A 17,628-nucleotide genomic window follows, 5' to 3' on the forward strand; every position below is an offset into this window, starting at 1 on the left:
TAATGGATTAGTTAACTATATTAACTGTTAACTATTAACTGTTGCACCCCTACATGTACTGTATGTTCTGTGTGCTGTCTTTCAGATGGATCCTACGTGTCTGTGCCATCTCCCCTGGGCAAGATCAAAAGCATGACTAAAGGTAGTGAAGAGTGGTGAAGCCTAAAGTGTACTTCTTGCACTTAAAATCCCTGTCAGCTGGTATGACGTATTGTACACTCTCTCTGTTGCCAAGCGATGGAACATGCTGTAGCTACTGTTGCTGACGATGTCGTTCAGTGCTGTCCCCCGATATTAACCCATTTAGAACGGGTACACATTTTGTGTATCATTATTTTATGCTTTAACTATTGAAAAATAGCAGATATACAAGCTCACAGCGCGGCACCGAGTGCCGCGCTGCGAGCTCGTAGATCTGCTATTTTTGAAAAGTCGTGAACATTAGAATTTTGACCCGATTCTATAAGTGTCTTTTGAATCCTTCTAATTCTAGGCCTAAATGGGTTTTAATAAATAACTTCTGAAATATGATCCAATTTGCAGAGAAAGCTGACGTTCTGCTACTCAGAGCCAGCCTTCCATGCCATTTCCACCTCCAACTGTCTGAGCTGGAGTTTAATGAGATCATTGGCTCAGGTAAATCAATACAGACTCATCATCTCTGAGTTTTTCTCAACCGACATGCTTCCTCACCAGACCAAATATTTTTTACTTGAACGTCACATTTGCTTGAACTTCTCTTCAGGCTCTTTTGGAAAGGTCTACAGAGGCAAGTGCCGGAACAAAGTTGTCGCCATAAAGCGGTAATCATAACTTTAATGCATCTAAAGTTACGTTGTGTCATTGCTGTTGGACAGACTCTTTTTCTTTTTTCTTTTAACAGAACATAGCCAATCTGCAAGCTCAGTGTGATGCATTGTGAGCTTGTGGATCTGCTATTTTTCCCTTAAATAATGTATCCTTTTTGGACAATTTGGAAACTTGTTTAAAAGTTAGTATAGATTTTAACCAATAAAAAGTATTAACAATACTAAATAATAACTACATTGGATACACTGGATCTTCTTTATCATGTCCTGAAAAGTACAGATTTGGACATACTGTACAATGTTTATGCCCAGCAGCGACAATATTTATACCACATCCCTCAAAGTCACTCATTAATGTCTTCTGCCATGCCTATAGCTATCGAGCCAACACGTATTGCTCCAAGTCAGACGTGGACATGTTCTGCAGAGAAGTGTCCATCCTGTGTCGCCTCAACCACCCCTGTGTCATCCAGTTTGTGGGCGCCTGCCTGGACGACCCCAGCCAGTTTGCCATCGTCACCCAGTATATCTCTGGGGGATCTCTGTTCTCCCTGCTGCACGAGCAGAAACGGTGTGTGAATGTTTGTAAGGCACATGGGCTGTTTGGATATGTTATGACATAGGAAATATCTTAAGAGGTTGAGCATCAGCAATGGGTTTTCTCTGTGCTAGACCTAAAGTCTAGTATACATAAAAAGTAGGAATTGAAAAAAATGCCAAAAAGGTAGCACATCCAAAACGTCAAATCAATGGAGGACAAACTTCTTTATTGGCACACACCGAAAAATAACGCTTACGCGTTTCGGCTATGCTCTGATGAAGGCTCATTTTTTTGTGAGGGTACCTACCCTAGGGGACACGTAGCCTAGTAAACGACCAACTTCCGTTATCCAGGAGGATTCCTGCGAGAAACAAATGAAATGGTTTCCGGAAGAGGGCGGGTACGAGGCTAGGGGACATGGGGAGAACATGCAAACTCCACACAGAAATGTTCGCCTTTTATGACATGCACTGAAGCGGGACGCCATAAGCTTCATGTGGTCAAATCGACAAAGTTCCTCTGAATGTACTTAACTGACACGGGAGTGAACAATCAACTGCAAAGTTACTCCGTGTCCAATAAGAACATGTTTACACGACCCAGTGACACATGTCTGATGTGTCTTATCGGTCTCTTCATCTACAGTGTCTTGCACACCAATCTGTTCCCCCTTTTATTTTGTCGGGCTCATCATTGATCCACATGAAGTGTTCCACTAACTGCACGCCCAGGTGCTGCCGTCTTATAGACTGTCCTATTGATCTGTGTTAAGTGGCTGCGGGGTGGTGATTGGCAGGGACCATTGATCCGCCCACTAAGTGGCCCCCCTCCTTTAAGCCCTTTGGTCCGGGATCGCAAATCTGTGTCATGTTGTCATTTGAACCACTTTAACCGTTATTTCATGCTTTAGCTATATTGAAAAATAGCAGATATACAAGCTCACAGCTGCGAGCTTGTGGATCTGCTATTTTTGAAAAATGGTGAACATTTGTGCAAGTCTTTTTGACCTGATTCTATAAATCGGGTCAAATCCTTCTTCTAAATCAGTGGTTCTCAAACTTTTTCTAGTCAAGGACCCCCAAAATTACGGACCCCCAACTCAAAATATTTTTTTCCAGGGACCACCCAGACGCAAATATTTGAGTTACAAATGTTTGCTTTTAAAAAGATATATTCAAAGACTTGAAAAATAGCAGATATACAAGCTCACAGCGCTGTTTTTGAAAAATCGTTTTGTGCAAGTCTTTGAATATTTTTGAGACGATTCTACTTCTAAATCAGTGGTTCTCAAACTTTTTCATGACAAGGATTCCCCAAAATTCATGTATTTGGCCATGGACCCCCATCTCAAAATATGTTTTTTTCCAGGCAGGGACCCCCCAGAGCAAATATTTGAGTTACAAATGTTCGCTTTTAAAAAGATATATTCAAAGACAGGATTTTCAAAAATAGTAGATCTACAAGCTCGCAGCGCGGCACTCGTTGCCACGCTGTCAGCTTGTATATCTGCTATTTTTTCAATAATTCTACGCCTAAATGGCTTAATGATGTGTCAATGGACAGGCTGATCGACCTGCAGTCCAAGCTCATCATTGCCATCGACGTGGCCAAGGGCATGGAGTACCTGCATAACCTCACGCAACCTATCATCCACAGAGACCTCAACAGGTAAGGCACAAAGCCATAATGGGGATGGGATAGGGGCCGCTATAAATACTGTTTTTCTGTGCCTTTTTTAGTTTTTCTTTTAAGAAACCTATAATTGTCAGGAACCGTGCCTTTCATAATTATGACAGTTATCCTGTCAAAGTGACAAAATGCCAAAGGTGATAAATAGAATAACTGTTATTTTGGTAACGAGCACATGCGTTTCCCTTTCAGTCACAATATTCTGCTCTATGAGGATGGACATGCTGTGGTGGCTGATTTTGGAGGTATGTTACAGGTTTAGTACAGCGTTTTCTCTTTTCTTTCTTTTTCTGAAAAGGGTTTGCTATTGTATTGTTTCTGCCTGATTCCAATTTCTTTTCCTGCTACATTTCTACTTGACATAATCATCGAAGGCACACAGGAAATGTTGGTCACAGTTCCAGTTCCATCCAGTTTCCTGGATGATGTGGCTTTGACGCATGTGCTCCTTGCTATCAGCTATCAGTTGTATGTATAATAGAGCAGTGGTTCTCAACCTTTTCTGGCCGTGACCCCAAAATAATCATATTTGAAAGTAATTTTTTTTTTTGTATAACACAGTTCTACGCGAGGCGTTGTGAGCATGTAGATCGGCTATTTTCACAACTTTTTCCTCTAGAGGTATTAAAAAGTCCTAAATTGTCATTTAGAAATGTGCATATACCTCTATACACTTACATTTTATGTTGGATTGTTTACTTTTGAGTGAGAAAACAGTGTTGCACATTGGCTAATCATCTCGGGACCCCTCAAAATAATTTGGAGACCCCTCTGGGGGTCCCGACCCACAGGTTGAGAACCACTGTAATAGAGTATGTTGTTCTGTAGTCATTGCAACCAATCAGTCTAATCCAGCATAAATGCCATAAAACAGGGGTCCTCACTCCTCACCGTGTTCAGGCCATGGACTCTTTATTCGAGAGAGAGATGAAGCAGGGACCCCCACAACCTGATTCGATAACAGTTTCATTGTTTGACAATCATCAGTGCATTTTGGATCCATGTCAATTTGTGTTGAGCAACTAATAAGCTTGACCTTTCACTCTGTACTTAGTCTGCTCTTTTCCCCCTCTACACCAAACCTCAAAACGCCTCGCAGAGCGAGGTGTTGTGAGCTTATAGATCTGCTATTTTTGGTTCTCAGAATATGGACGCTAGGGTTCAAGTGGTTAATATAAATCACACAAAGATTTGGAGGACCCCCTGTAGTAACTCTGAGGACCCCCTGTTGAACCTTTGCCATAAGATATTAACTTCGAAAGTAAAAGGGTGTGACATATTTGTGTTATTAAATGTTCTCTTGCTTCTGTGGCAGAATCCAGGTTTCTGCAGTCCGTTCAGGAGGACAACATGACCAAGCAGCCTGGGGTTAGTCTGTGTGTGCACCGCGTTTTCTTTATAGCTGATTTACGTAACAGCCTTTAAAGCACAGCATGAGTAAAAACCATCAGGTACGTCAGAGTAAAGTCAGAGACGCACTTTGACAGCACATTGCAGTGCTACATATCTCTGCGGGTGGTGCATCGTGGCACTAAACACTGCTAGGATGAAAGGCCCTGTTTTCTCACCTGTACTAAAAACGTCTGCGCCGCCGGTACTTATAATAAGTCCGTCTTATACTCTGTTGCACGACGGTGTCGCACGCCCAGAGAACAACCGACCTACAAGCTCACGAGGCGTCGCTTACGCGACGCCTCGTGAGCTTGTAGGTCGTCCGTTTTGGCCCTAGCGACACCGCGGCGCGGCGGAGCATAACTCAGGCCTCTGGATAAAAGCATTGCATATATCATTATTATAGGCCTGGCTGGAGCTCCTGCCATCAATTACCGTCCGCAGAGAAAACTGCCCTCATGCAAATAGTGTCTCTCAGTGTGTGCTGAGTCATCAGCACCCAGAGTGCTTGGCCCAGCAGTCTAGTGTTAAGTGTGTTACGTCCTCTGGGTACAGCCTGTTCTGAGCAACCAGTTATTCTCGCTGGAGTACAGTGTTTTACAACAGTAATTGGCTGTGGGCGAGTACATGTTCGTGGGTGTGCGGGTGTGTGTGCATGTGCGGGTGTGTGTGCATGTGCGTGCGTGCGTGCGTGCGTGCGTGCGTACGTGCGTGCGTGCGTGTGTGTGTTTGTACGTGTGTGACAGGATGTGTGATTAATGATTTTTCTGTTTCTGTATTGATTTGTTTTGAGGGTTTTATGGTATATAATGTGATTATGTGTGTTTTAAGCAATGATCCCTTGCAGAACAGTATACAGATTTTAATTGAATTTGTGTGTGTGTGTGTGCGTGTGTGTGTGTGTGTGTGTGTGTGTGTGTGTGTGTGTGTGTGTGTGCGTGTGTGCGTGTGTGCGTGCGTGCGTGCGTGCGTGCGTGCGTGCGTGCGTGCGTGCGTGGTGCGTGCGTGCGTGCGTGCGTGCGTGCGTGGTCCTCTCAAGCGATATGGTTGTTTTATGGTTAAAAATATATTTTTTACAGCTAGGCCTACTTGTAAATCTTTTATTGTAAAATATTATAAAATCATTATAAAATATTCAGGTTAGGATTAGGCATTTAGAACTTGGGATTAGAGATGTGCCTGATTTATACTGCCGTATAGCCGGAAGCACACTTCGGAAAATAGTCGATCTACATGTACAATCTCACAATGCGCGACACATTGTGAGATTGTACTGTATATCAGCTATTTTCAACTTTAGAGCAAGGTGTTCATCAAATTAACCTACTAAAATGCTATCATTCTCGTTGCATAGTTACACAAACGTGTCGCACCAAATTCTGGGGCCTGGGTACAAGGGTTCAGTGCGGGCCCCCCATGAATGTTCTTAACTCATTAAAAGCCAACCCCGCGATGTCGCGGGAAAAGTAATAGAGTATCTATAGTGCCATCCACGCGATGTCGCGGGAAAAGTAATATATTACTGTAACGGCGAGTAAAAATACCTAGTACAATGGCCGACGCTCCGGAGACGAAATCCGCGCTGATTTGTCATCATCACGGCTCCACGAGCACACAATAGTCATCCCATAACATTGAGGTGGACGGCCGATCTCATCTTTAATGTCCATTATCTCAAAACTACACTTTAGAAGCTAGGATGGAGGCAGATGCTCGCTTATTTTACACAGTTATAAAAGCTCCCGGTCGGCCATTACACAACTCCACGTGGACACGCATCGGTTCCGGCGCACGATCCGATGACGTCAGACCGGAAGTACTTCCGGTCTAGACTTCTGGCCTTCAAAATAAGACAGCGGCCGTTAATGGGGCCGGGAGGGGGCACTCTGGACCCCCTAATCCGTTAATGTCCTGGGCTCAGAATGAGTTATAGGGGGAGGGGGTTTAACCCATATAGACTGGGAACGCATTATTACGCGTTATTTTGTACTTTCATTATTGAAAAATAGCAGATATACAAGCTCGGTGCCACACTGCGAGCTTGTAGATCTGCTATTTTCTTTATGGTAAAAATCGTCTTCTAAATGTGTCTATGTCAGTGGTGCTCAAACCTTTTCATGTGAAGGAACACCAAAATTACATTTATTGCCCACGGACCCCCATCTCAAAATATTTAGTTCCAGGGACCCCCCAGAAGCAACATTATATTTACAAATGTTTGCGTAAAAAATACATACTGTATATTCAAAGATTTGCACAAATTTTCACGACTTTTCAAAAAATATTTTTAATAGCTAAAGTATAAAATAATTAAGGCCCCTCCACCTTGGGCCCTAGTAACTCAGTCCCACTTTTCCCCCCTTGTGACACCCTCGTGTGTGTGTGTGTGTGTGTGTGTGTGTGTGTGTGTGTGTGTGTGTGTGTGTGTGTGTGTGTGTGTGTGTGTGTGTGTGTGTGTGTGTGTGTGTGTGTGTGTGTGTGTGTGTGTGTGTGTGTGTGTGTGTGTAGAACCTGCGTTGGATGGCTCCAGAGGTGTTCACCCAGTGCACCCGCTATACAGTCAAGGCAGACATGTTCAGCTACGCCCTCTGCCTGTGGGAGCTGCTGACTGGAGAGATCCCATTCGCTCACTTGAAACCTGGTAATATTTCTAGTCATTTATTGATCAGTGACTTGAATTGAATGACAGTACGTAATAATAACAGCTATAGCTTTAGAGACTCGGGGTACATAAAATATACAGCCAACCTATTTCCCTTGTAGGAAATTAAAATCAACAATTATTTTTGATTATTAACCCAAATGTATTCCCTGTAGAATGACGCTATCGCAGAAAATAACACATTTTCAACTAACATCACACTGCATCTGGTGACACTGTTGTGCGATAGAGTATACTGTAACTTGATCTTTAGCAGTTAGAAAAGATTTTCAGTGGAGATCAAAGATGATCTAGCCTAATGGAGATCAAATAGGGGTCCTTGATTTATTTAGCTGGCGATTGACCCTTATGGGTCTGTACTGTACGGTCACTCAGAGAACGTACACATGTAAATGGTTCCATTTGTTCTCTCCCTGAGTTAAAAGAAAAATGCCAGAACGACTTACAATAAGCAAGTTAAACACGTACACAAAATGCAGAGAACCAAGAACCTAGGATCAGTCTAAACAAAATGCTATGAAAATAATGTGTATATTGAGACTATACCATATGGTAAACAATGAAACTGAAATTACATTTTGACCTTGTGGTCAAGAAGAAAACAAACTAAAAAGAAGTCTCAAGTCACAAAAACATGAGAACAACTGACCGAGGTCAGTCATCATAACTAGGTGAAGTGTGGATTTTACAGTGTAGATTATTTGGGTCATAGAGAAAAAAAAAAAAAAGTGAATTTAAATAGGTTGAGAATCACTGACAGCCCTGTCTGCTCCTACCAGCGGCAGCAGCAGCAGACATGGCCTACCATCACGTCAGGCCTCCTGTGGGCTACTCCATCCCCAAGCCCATCTCTGCTCTCCTGATGAGGGGCTGGAACTCCAGTCCAGAGGTACTGTACTGTACTGTAAGCTATTATTGTATCCGTAGGAGGGGATGGCTTGTAAAGGAACGCTTGTTTTCGGAGATGAGACATTTAGTTCCTGTGTTGGACACGACCTTTGACACATCCCTGTTTTTGGTTTGGTTTTTGGACATGAATTCTGACCTTCAGGTCAACATTTACTCATTAAAAATCAGTTGCAGATTGCCGCTTTAATTTTAATTCACAAATGGATAAATGAACACTGAGTATGTATGGTATGGATTATGGTTAGAGCTAACCTAAAGCAGGCAGGCAAAAGTTCATTTAAGTAACGAAATGTAACTAATTATTATTATTTAAAAACCAATTACCCCTTATTTATTCCAATACAAGAGCAAAATGTGCAGATCTACAAGCTCACTTCACGTCTCGCTGAGTCAGCTCGCAGCATAATGACATGTTTAGACACTGAGAGGTGAGTGAGTGAATGCTGACTCTGCTGCTAGCATAAGCAGGTACTGCATTAATGAATGGGACAACAGGCCCGCCCGCGCTATCCCCATGATGCTACATTAAAGCATGGCAGCACATTTATATCAGTACACATGAACTGTGTGCACCTCCCTCTGCATCGGTCGGTCCGCTGTGGTTATAACAGGCTTGCCGTGTTTATTATGTCTCATTAGAACCGTCGTTAGACAACCGGGCATGCTGGCACATTTTGCTACCTTCCCCTCCTCCTCCTCCTCCTCCTCCTTGCCTTGTGCATCTGGCCATGTTGTTTGCCAGGGGAGGTTGGTTGGTTGCCAGCCAACCGCCTCTGTGGAGGTCATGGACTCCCGCTCCCTCTGGGCATTGTCTCGGCCCTGCTTGTGCCCCACACTGTCCCAGGGTGAAAACGTGTGTATTTTTCAATGAGAGACCAGTTTACAGAATTATTGTCTCTGTCAGGTGGAAACCATAGAGTACTCAGGGATACTCAAATAGCTGAACCTGTGGGCCACATTACAAAAAGGGCAAGGGGCCATGCAGGGACCAGTTGATAAAATGACAGCATTAATGATACTTGATAACTTCTGTCTTTCATTGGTGCCTTATATTGTCGATCTTAACAACTGACATTGTTTTCTGGCAAATTAAACATATTGGTATTGAATTTGCATGAGATGGTAAAATGAAAGCAAAAGCATCTGTCCATTTCGGTTAAAGTGCCGTTTCTCTGCATCAACCTTTCGGCACTTGCTGAGGCTTTGCTGCTGCTCTGAATGAGTGCACACAGTTTTCCCTTCCTGGATGATTATTCATGTAATAGTATTTTTTTATACATTTTTGATTGATTGATTGATTGATTGATTGATTGATTGATTGATTGGTGGGCCAGTCAAAATTGTGCCACGGGCTGGACGCAGGCTTGAGTTTGAGTATCACTGAGTTCTGTATGTCCAAAACTGTTATTTTTCAGGATCAAGTTTGAGAATGGCAAAAAGCAGATCTATAAGCTCAGCTTGAGCTTACAGATCTACTACTACTACTTTTGATACTTTTGTGTGACACTGTAGTATGATCAAGTATTAGTAATTTAAAAACAAAAATCACACCCGTGTGAACTGAGCGGTGGTTTACCCCCCCCCCCCCCTTCCCCCCTGTGTGTGTGTGTGTGTGTGTGTGTGTGTGTGTGTGTGTGTGTGTGTGTGTGTGTGTGTGTGTGTGTGTGTGTGTGTGTGTGTGTGTGTGTGTGTGTGTGTGTGCGCCAGGGTTTCCGCTAGGCATTTTTGGGGCCGGCCACCTTGGCCGGCAGGATTATATTTTACCGGCCAATCAATTAATTTATCGGCCATATTATATTGAACGTCACATAGGCCCTACGTGTTTGCAGATGAGATACTGTATGTGCGTGCACCGTGCACCCACCCAACTGATAATTACACCATTTTATGTTTGCGCTGGGCTTCCTTCCTCTTTATCACAGATGCAATTGCAATATGTTCCAACAAAATAATATCCTAACTATCTACTTATGTAGAGGCATCGCTTGCCAAAAAAAGAAGTGAATAGGTTAAAGTGGGCGCGGCACGTTTCGCCTTGTTGTGAGCTTGAAGCTCTGATATTTCCAATGCACGTAACCATCGTACGACGATAGACTGATCTAATGCGCGCAGCACAGTAGAGATGGGATTTATGGCTCTTTGAAGTGAGCCGGATCTCTGGGATCCGTTCCTTTCAAAGAGCCGTTCAAAAGACTGGCTCATTCTAGTAGTTACTTTGTAGATTTTGATTATAATTACAAATAACTTCAACCCTATATACATTTATTTCGGACATATATAGGTACATATCTGCCATTTGAAAATAGCTGATCTACAAGCTCACAATGCTATCGTTCATTTCAAAGAGCCGTAGCATGAAGCAGCATGAAGCAGCAGCAGTGGCGGTGGCGGTGAGCTCCGCTGTCGTCAGACAGACTCACAGCAGAACATGATACAAATTTAAAATTATGATAGGTTTTAATGGTTGTAGCTTTACTACTTTAGACAAATAGACCTACTTATGTGTATAATAAGATTAAATGATAAAATAGCCTAAGAGGCATTTTCCCAGCCGGCCACGGTGGCCGGTGGACTTTATAATTACCGGCCAATTAAACATTTAACCGGCCAATGGCCGGTAAATACCGGCTAACGGAATCTCTGGTGTGCGCGTGTGTGTGTGTGCCTGGTCTGGCCTGGCCTGAACAACAGCGCCCCTCCCTTAACATGTGTGGTCATAAAAGGTACTGCAGGCCTGCAGGCTACATACAGACACACACGCACACACACACGCATACACACACGGCCACGTATAGGAGACGGTGTAACCACCGCTCAAAAACACAAAAAGTTTAAATATGGAGATAAGAGGTTTTCTGTCTGACACACAGCAGCCATCGCAGGAATGTATAAGGCACACATCTCCCCTGAGGCCCTCCCTAAGGCCCTACCTGTTTGGTACACAGTGATCTTCTATGGGTATGTTTTGTGCCACACTGTGATTGCAGGCTCCGTACAGCATGTTTCAAATGTAAAAACCCATGAGACTGTGAGCCAACGTTGCCATGTCAGCTGTTTATATGCTTCTGCTGTCAGACAAAGACTGAAAAGTTTTGTATGAATGGGGAAAATGTAAAACCAGTAAATGACAGATTTGAAGTGCCCTAGGCTCATGAAACTGGAAATATTTAAAATGTAATATTACTTGGTCCATGATTGAGAAAATAAAAATCTTTAATGCTGGTTCAAGATCAAACCTTGATCTATAAGCACAATCTCACATCCAGGGGCACTGTAAGACATTTTAGATTAAACAATGGTTTCGTTTATTTATCCAAGTATCAATATAATTAAAGACACCAACATGTTATGTTGTTTACAGTAGACTGGGTACGATGATTTTTGTACGGTAATGAGAGAAGGTTCCTTTACGTCAATTCAAAATAAAAGCCCTTTGAGGAGTATTCATTTCTTTATTTTCTTTAAATCTTTGCTTTCTTGTGTTCATTGGTCCATGTATGGGTTTTATTCATTAAAAGCAGTACACAGACAGACCTTGGCCCATTGTTGTCAGCAGATGTGATGTATAATTGAACAGCTCCAAGGTGGCACAGTGTTTGTTCTTTCACACAGGGAGAGAAGAGATCTAAAGGTCTGCTTCTGCTTTTGAAGCTCACTTCCTGTGTGGGTGGACTAGAATGAGTGATAGGGGAGGACACAGGTGTGTGTGTCTGTGTGTGTGTGTGTGTGTGTGTGTGTGTGTGTGTGTGTGTGTGTGTGTGTGTGTGTGTGTGTGTGTGTGTGTGTGTGTGTGTGTGTGTGTGTGTGTGTGTGTGTGTTTGCATCTGTTTTAGGCCTAATTTAGACTTTCCACTTATACGGTGCAACACTTTTGCGAGCTTGTAGATCTGCTGTTTTTGGCGAGCGAGTATATATTAAGCATTAGGGGGACATCAACATTATTGCTATCCACAACTTTCCAACATCCCATAGTGCATTGCGCAGAAGTTGCACGGAGCTTCCGGCGCCGCAGCCGAGTGTGATCTACAAGCTCACAACGGCTGCATCTGCGACGTGACGTGAGCTTGTATGTCTGCTGTTAACCGGAAGTGTGGTGCAACAAATTCTCCAGTAAATTCCAGCGGAAAGAGGTGGATAGAGTTCGTTTTTTAGGGGCGGCAGTGGCTCAGGGGTAGAGAAACCGCCATTAGAACATGGAGGGTTCCCAGTTCGATCCCGAGCTCCCCCAGAGTCGAAGAGTCCTTGAGCAAGACTCTGAACCCCTAGTTGCTCCCGATGAGCAGGTTGGTGCCTTGCATGGTTTCCTCTGCCATCGGTATGTGAATGGGGTGAATGTAATGCACAATCTCTGTAAAGCGCCTTGGATAAGGGCACTATATAAATGCACCGTCCATTTTCCATTTACTAGAATCTTACCAGAAACGGCTTTCTCCATTTCAGGACAGGCCTGAGTTCTCTGAGGTGGTTACCAACCTGGAGGAATGTCTGTGCAATGTTGAGGTATGGGGATTGTTTTAAGATAAGGCCTTTATTATTCCATCAAGTTTTACTGGGAATATGCTTACATACCGATTTACTGTAGCTTAATATAAAATGCATCTGCTTCCTATTCAAATCCTGTAATATTGATTGTATTATTCAATATGTATTATCGTAAGTTAGGATGGATTTGGATTCCATTAAGTTCAATATGAAAATCAGCTTGCAAATACTTGCTTGAGACATGAATTCCAAAACATAGCATAATATACCATATACAGTAATTGTGCATTGTCGTTTTGTCAAAGTTATGTTACCATTGTGTTTCAATGCAAAAGCCTAATAACTGATTTGAAAAGTCTAGCTGAAAATAGACCCTGGAGAAAGGATTGATTTTCAAACAAGATTCAAACATCCATGACTTAATAACAACGCAATTATGTATTTATGTTTGGCCCAGTTATTCAGGTGTATGGCAACATTTTAATTCCTTTGGACAAAATGTAAGCTAACAAGTAAAAATAAAGCCACTAACGGGGAAAACGTCTATGTTTATGGAAATATAGGAGAAGGAGTGAATAAAAAAATATTTATCATAGCTTTCCATAGCTGTACTGTTCTTAAAGGCAGGAATTACAGTTATTTGTAAGTTATGGATAGGTGTTGGGGAATGGACTTACAGTGATTGGAATGTCATCATACTCTGTTACAATTAAAAGTCCTGAATTTTACTTGAGTAAACTTAAAAACGTATTGGCATCAAACTAACCAAACATAAAAGTACTCAATCATGCAGAATGGTCAATTTCACAATCATATAATTGAATTATAATTAGTAACGTTTTTAATCACGTTTCGTTCTGCTGACTAGTTAAAATGATAACGATACATTAAGAATTATGACTTAACGTACATGTTTTGTATTAATAATATAATATTAATCCACTAAGTAACTAGTAACTAGTGGTACACTATTTGCCTCTGAGATGTAGTGGAGTAGACATGTTAAGTACAAATATAAAGTAAAATGGAAATACTCAAGTAAAGTTGAAGTACCTCTAAATTGTGATGACCAGCAGAGTCTCCATTGTGTCTCTTGCTGAAGACTCCACCGTCATGGGGTGTGTACTTGATATAAAATAAGTCATTTTTTGGTTGAACGACTCCTTAAGACGAGGAACGCATCTTTGTTACGTTCGATTTTCACCACTTTAACCATTATTTTATGCTTTAGCTATTAAAAAATAGCAGATATACAAGCTCACAGAGCAGCGAGCTTGTAGATCTGCTATTTTTGAGAAATCATGAAAATGTGTGTAAATCTTTAAATATATATATATTTTAAAGCAAATCTTTGCTTCTAGGGGGGTCCCTGGAACAAAATATTTTTGAGATGGGGTCGGCTGTCAAATACATAATATTTCTAGGGTTTCTTGACATTAAAAAGTTTGAGCACCACTGAAACATAGGTTTTTCAGAAAAATGTTTTTAGGTATTTTTCAGGTCCATTTCTTGCGTAAATGTACTTTTTCCACCACTGTTCTCCGCCCACAGTTGATGTCCCCAGCCTCCAGTAACAGCAGTGGGTCCCTGTCCCCCTCCGCCTCCTCTGACAGCCTGGTGGGGCGGGGGGGACCTGGACGGAGTCATGTGGCCGCGCTGCGCACTCGCTTTGAGCTGGAGTACGCTCTGAACACCCGTGCCTACGCCATCTGGAGTCAAAGGTACCACCACACCACCACACTAATTACATTCAAGCATTTACACAATATTATCCTCACCAGGCACGTGCACACATAGACATCAAAAGTGGCTTGAGCCGCCTGCCCTTTTATCCGTCTGTAAAAAGTGCCCTCTCCAGATCATGAATGCAGTTTTTACTACTATAAAATAAATGCAAATGCCCTCTTTCCATGCCATACCCGAAGGCAGCATTCAAGAGAATAGCCTTGTCCAAACTCTCCTGAACTTGAATGCAGCATCTTATGTTGAAAGAATTGCCCTCTCTGTGTAGAAGTCTCCAGTATTGACTTGATTATGCTTAGTTCAGTGTGGTATCAAGCACCGAAGATAGCTGACCTCCAAGCTCACAACGTGTCGCAGGGCAACGCGTTGTGAGCTTGGAGGAATCCTATTTTTGATATTTTCACCAAAAGGCCCTTTTATAAATTTCAGCCCCTGCCTCTCTAACATTCTCTGCACGTCCCTGATCCTCACTATTATTTATCTGTGGTGTAGTTGGCACAACTATTTAGAATTAATAAGCAGGGCCGTAGAGATGTTTGGATCCATGGGACTGTTCTGGTACAAGTTACTCTGGCCACAAATAATGTACACAGATCTTCCACAAAGCAGTTTTTTTACTGAGGCTATTACACATAGTTCCCCCTGGCCTTGGTATTGCTGTGAAAGCACAAAGTTAACAACTAGCGTTTTAACTATTGTTTGTGGCTCCAGCTCCTCTGCCAGTAGGGAATCCAAGGACGTCATGTCTGGGCCTGCTCTAAAGTGTTCTGTGATAGCGATAGCGCACACATATCCCCCCCCCCCCCCCCCCCCCCCCCAGTGCCATCACTATTGTTTGACCAGCAACATGCACAACACTCGAGCTACTTTACTGCATCTGTGAGGAGTGGAGTTGCTCGGATACAGGGCAGTTAAAAGCGAGGCACATGCAATAAAACATGCATGGCACTCTGACTAAAGACTCCACTGGTGGCTTGCCCAGGGGCGTCAATTGGGTATGGCAGGGGTATGCAGCTGCCATACCTTGGGTCCAGGGCGGAAAATAAAAGTTAAGTTTAACTATAAATCCATGAATGTCTCTTTGTCTATCTGTGCTGGTTGTTATGTTGTTAAATTACATTAAATTAACTACAAATGCAAATTTTAACAAAATGGTCACTTTAACAAGGTATTAGAATTATATTCTTCACACTTGTATTCTCCCCATCTTGACAGAATGGTATATTCCCAGGTTCCGCAGGTCAGCTGCACAGGTGCAATTCATTATTGTTAATTGTGGCACCTTTACTAACATGCCAAGTTTAGCTGCACTTGAACAACCGTTCCAGGCTGCCATATCCAGCCCAAGAAACCATAGAAACAGGGGAAAATTTGAATGTACTTCTTTAAATAAATGTATCATGCCTGTTGCTAAGGTATGGCAACATGACTGGTGTCTTGCACGCGCGCGAAGGCGCGCGTGCAAGACACCAGTCATGTTGCCATACCTTAGCTTTTTCTGAACTGACGCCACTGGGCTTGCCCAAGGGTGTGTGTGTGTGTAGCCATATTCACAGAGACCGAGAGACCGGTTACCTTGATCCCGTTCTCAAATGTCCTCTTTTAGAGGGTGGGGTTCTGTGTTGTGCTACGGCGGCACGTAGCCGTCAGAAATTCCTTGGCACTTGATCAAAGGCGTCATCAATTTTGAATAAGCCTATGTATTCTGCTTGGAGAAAGTAAGTGCCCGGATATTGTATACCGGTCATAGGTCATCCTATATTAAACACAAGGGGATATTAGATATGGGATTTTCTCCTGCCTGTACTTAGCTTCACCTCACCTATCTGAATTAATCATGTGCAGTGGTCATAGTACGCCCACCGTAACCAGAACAGCGTCAGTCAGCACTGTTGTTGTAAGTTCTGAGTCAAGGATGATGAGAATATTTCTCAATGTTGTTCATTTTCAGGGAGAGGGAGAACGCAACGCAAGGTCTGACTCTGGATGAACTGAGGCGGAATATGCAGTTTCCACCTATGGACCGCAACGGTTTGTGTTGTCTAGCAGATATATTATAATGTCATTCTAAACACTGGGTTCCCTTTCACTTCACAAAAGTGGATCCCCTTTAAGATTCTAAACTGCCGTGATGTTTTGTCTAAAATACTCCTACTGTATATCAAACTGTCAGAATATTATACCATTTTCAAACGTTACCTTTTTAGAATTGAACTAGTGCAGTACCCACTGTCAGAGTAACTAATGGCCAGTCTATGATGTCAGTACTGTGACGTCCGTCATCTCCACATTGAGAGACAGACTCACGAATGTATAGAGATAGACCCTTGGTAACAGGAAAAGCCGACCTAAAACAAAGTCGACCCAAACTCGTTTCCCAACGGGTCTGTGGCCTTAAGCTAGATGCAGAATAGACAAAAATCTAATCTTTGCTTCCGGGGGTCCCTGGAACAAAATATTTAGCGATGGGGGTCCGTGGCCAAATACATATCATTATGGGGCTCCTTGACATGACAGTTTGAGAAACATTGATAGCAGCATATGTTTTTTCAGGAAAACTGTTAAGACATTTCTAGAATGTGCCTATCAGTGGTTAAGGACTCCCAAAATGTGTTTTTGGCCGCGGACCCCCATCTCAAAATATTTTGTTCCACGGATGGACGCCTATCGCAAAATATTTTGTTCCAGGGACCCCCAGAAGCAAAGATTAGATTTCGGTCTATTCTGCATCTAGCTTAAGGCCACAGACCCGTTGGGAAACGAGTTTGGGTCGACTTTGTTTTGGGTCGACCTTTCATGTATTCAGACCCTGACATCAAAGCAGTCAAGACAGCTACTGTATAGATTGTACTGGTTATCGGTCAATATACTTTGCAAACTGTCTTATCTCTTCCCCAGGCTATGTGTCTGATCCCATGAGCACCATGCGTTTCCGTTCCTCCTTCAGCAGCAACGGCAGTTTTGAGGACAGCAACTAACACTGCTACAATACTGTCATTATTATTCACAAAGCCATACAATGCTTATTTTGAGTTTTCTCTTTGGCTAAAGCAATTGAGTTAATAATGTGTTTACTGCTTCACAATAAGGTAGACTGCATGCATATTCCATTTAGGAATGCAGGTAAAGTCATCAACGTTTGAAGAAGGGTATATTACGAAAGATATCATATAAGTGGGTTGTGTTAATGTGAGAAGTAATCTGTTATGAATTTCAATTACAGACTAGTACAGTACAAGTGTTTCTAAACATTTGTTCTATTCATAATTACTCTGACAATACTCTATTTTGTTAACATAATTACAAATATTATTGCTGTGATTTTGTAAATATTTGTTACTTTGTTTTTGTGGATAATTTCATACTATCAGCCTAACATTTAAATTAAAGTGTTTAAAACC

The 17,628-nt window shown here is 42.4% G+C and overlaps 1 protein-coding gene across 1 annotated transcript in view; it reads left to right on the top strand.

Moving 5' to 3' along the window:
• Positions 1-17,205, top strand: part of tnni3k (TNNI3 interacting kinase) — a gene marked incomplete at both ends in the record, with an annotated part of 34,921 nt that extends 17,716 nt beyond the window's left edge. The window contains 13 exons of the mRNA XM_080722733.1: positions 86-142; positions 544-636; positions 746-803; positions 1,186-1,380; positions 2,914-3,018; positions 3,232-3,284; positions 4,355-4,407; positions 6,940-7,072; positions 7,873-7,982; positions 12,443-12,502; positions 14,036-14,205; positions 16,179-16,258; positions 17,126-17,205. Of these exons, the coding sequence (XP_080578859.1) occupies positions 86-142; positions 544-636; positions 746-803; positions 1,186-1,380; positions 2,914-3,018; positions 3,232-3,284; positions 4,355-4,407; positions 6,940-7,072; positions 7,873-7,982; positions 12,443-12,502; positions 14,036-14,205; positions 16,179-16,258; positions 17,126-17,205 (1,247 nt within the window). The remainder of the gene's footprint in view (positions 1-85; positions 143-543; positions 637-745; positions 804-1,185; positions 1,381-2,913; positions 3,019-3,231; positions 3,285-4,354; positions 4,408-6,939; positions 7,073-7,872; positions 7,983-12,442; positions 12,503-14,035; positions 14,206-16,178; positions 16,259-17,125) is intronic.
• Between the last annotated feature and the right edge of the window lie 423 nt (positions 17,206-17,628).

Source organism: Nannobrachium achirus (genome assembly GCF_963921795.1).
Source record: "Nannobrachium achirus genome assembly, chromosome: 1".
NCBI lineage: Eukaryota > Metazoa > Chordata > Actinopteri > Myctophiformes > Myctophidae > Nannobrachium > Nannobrachium achirus.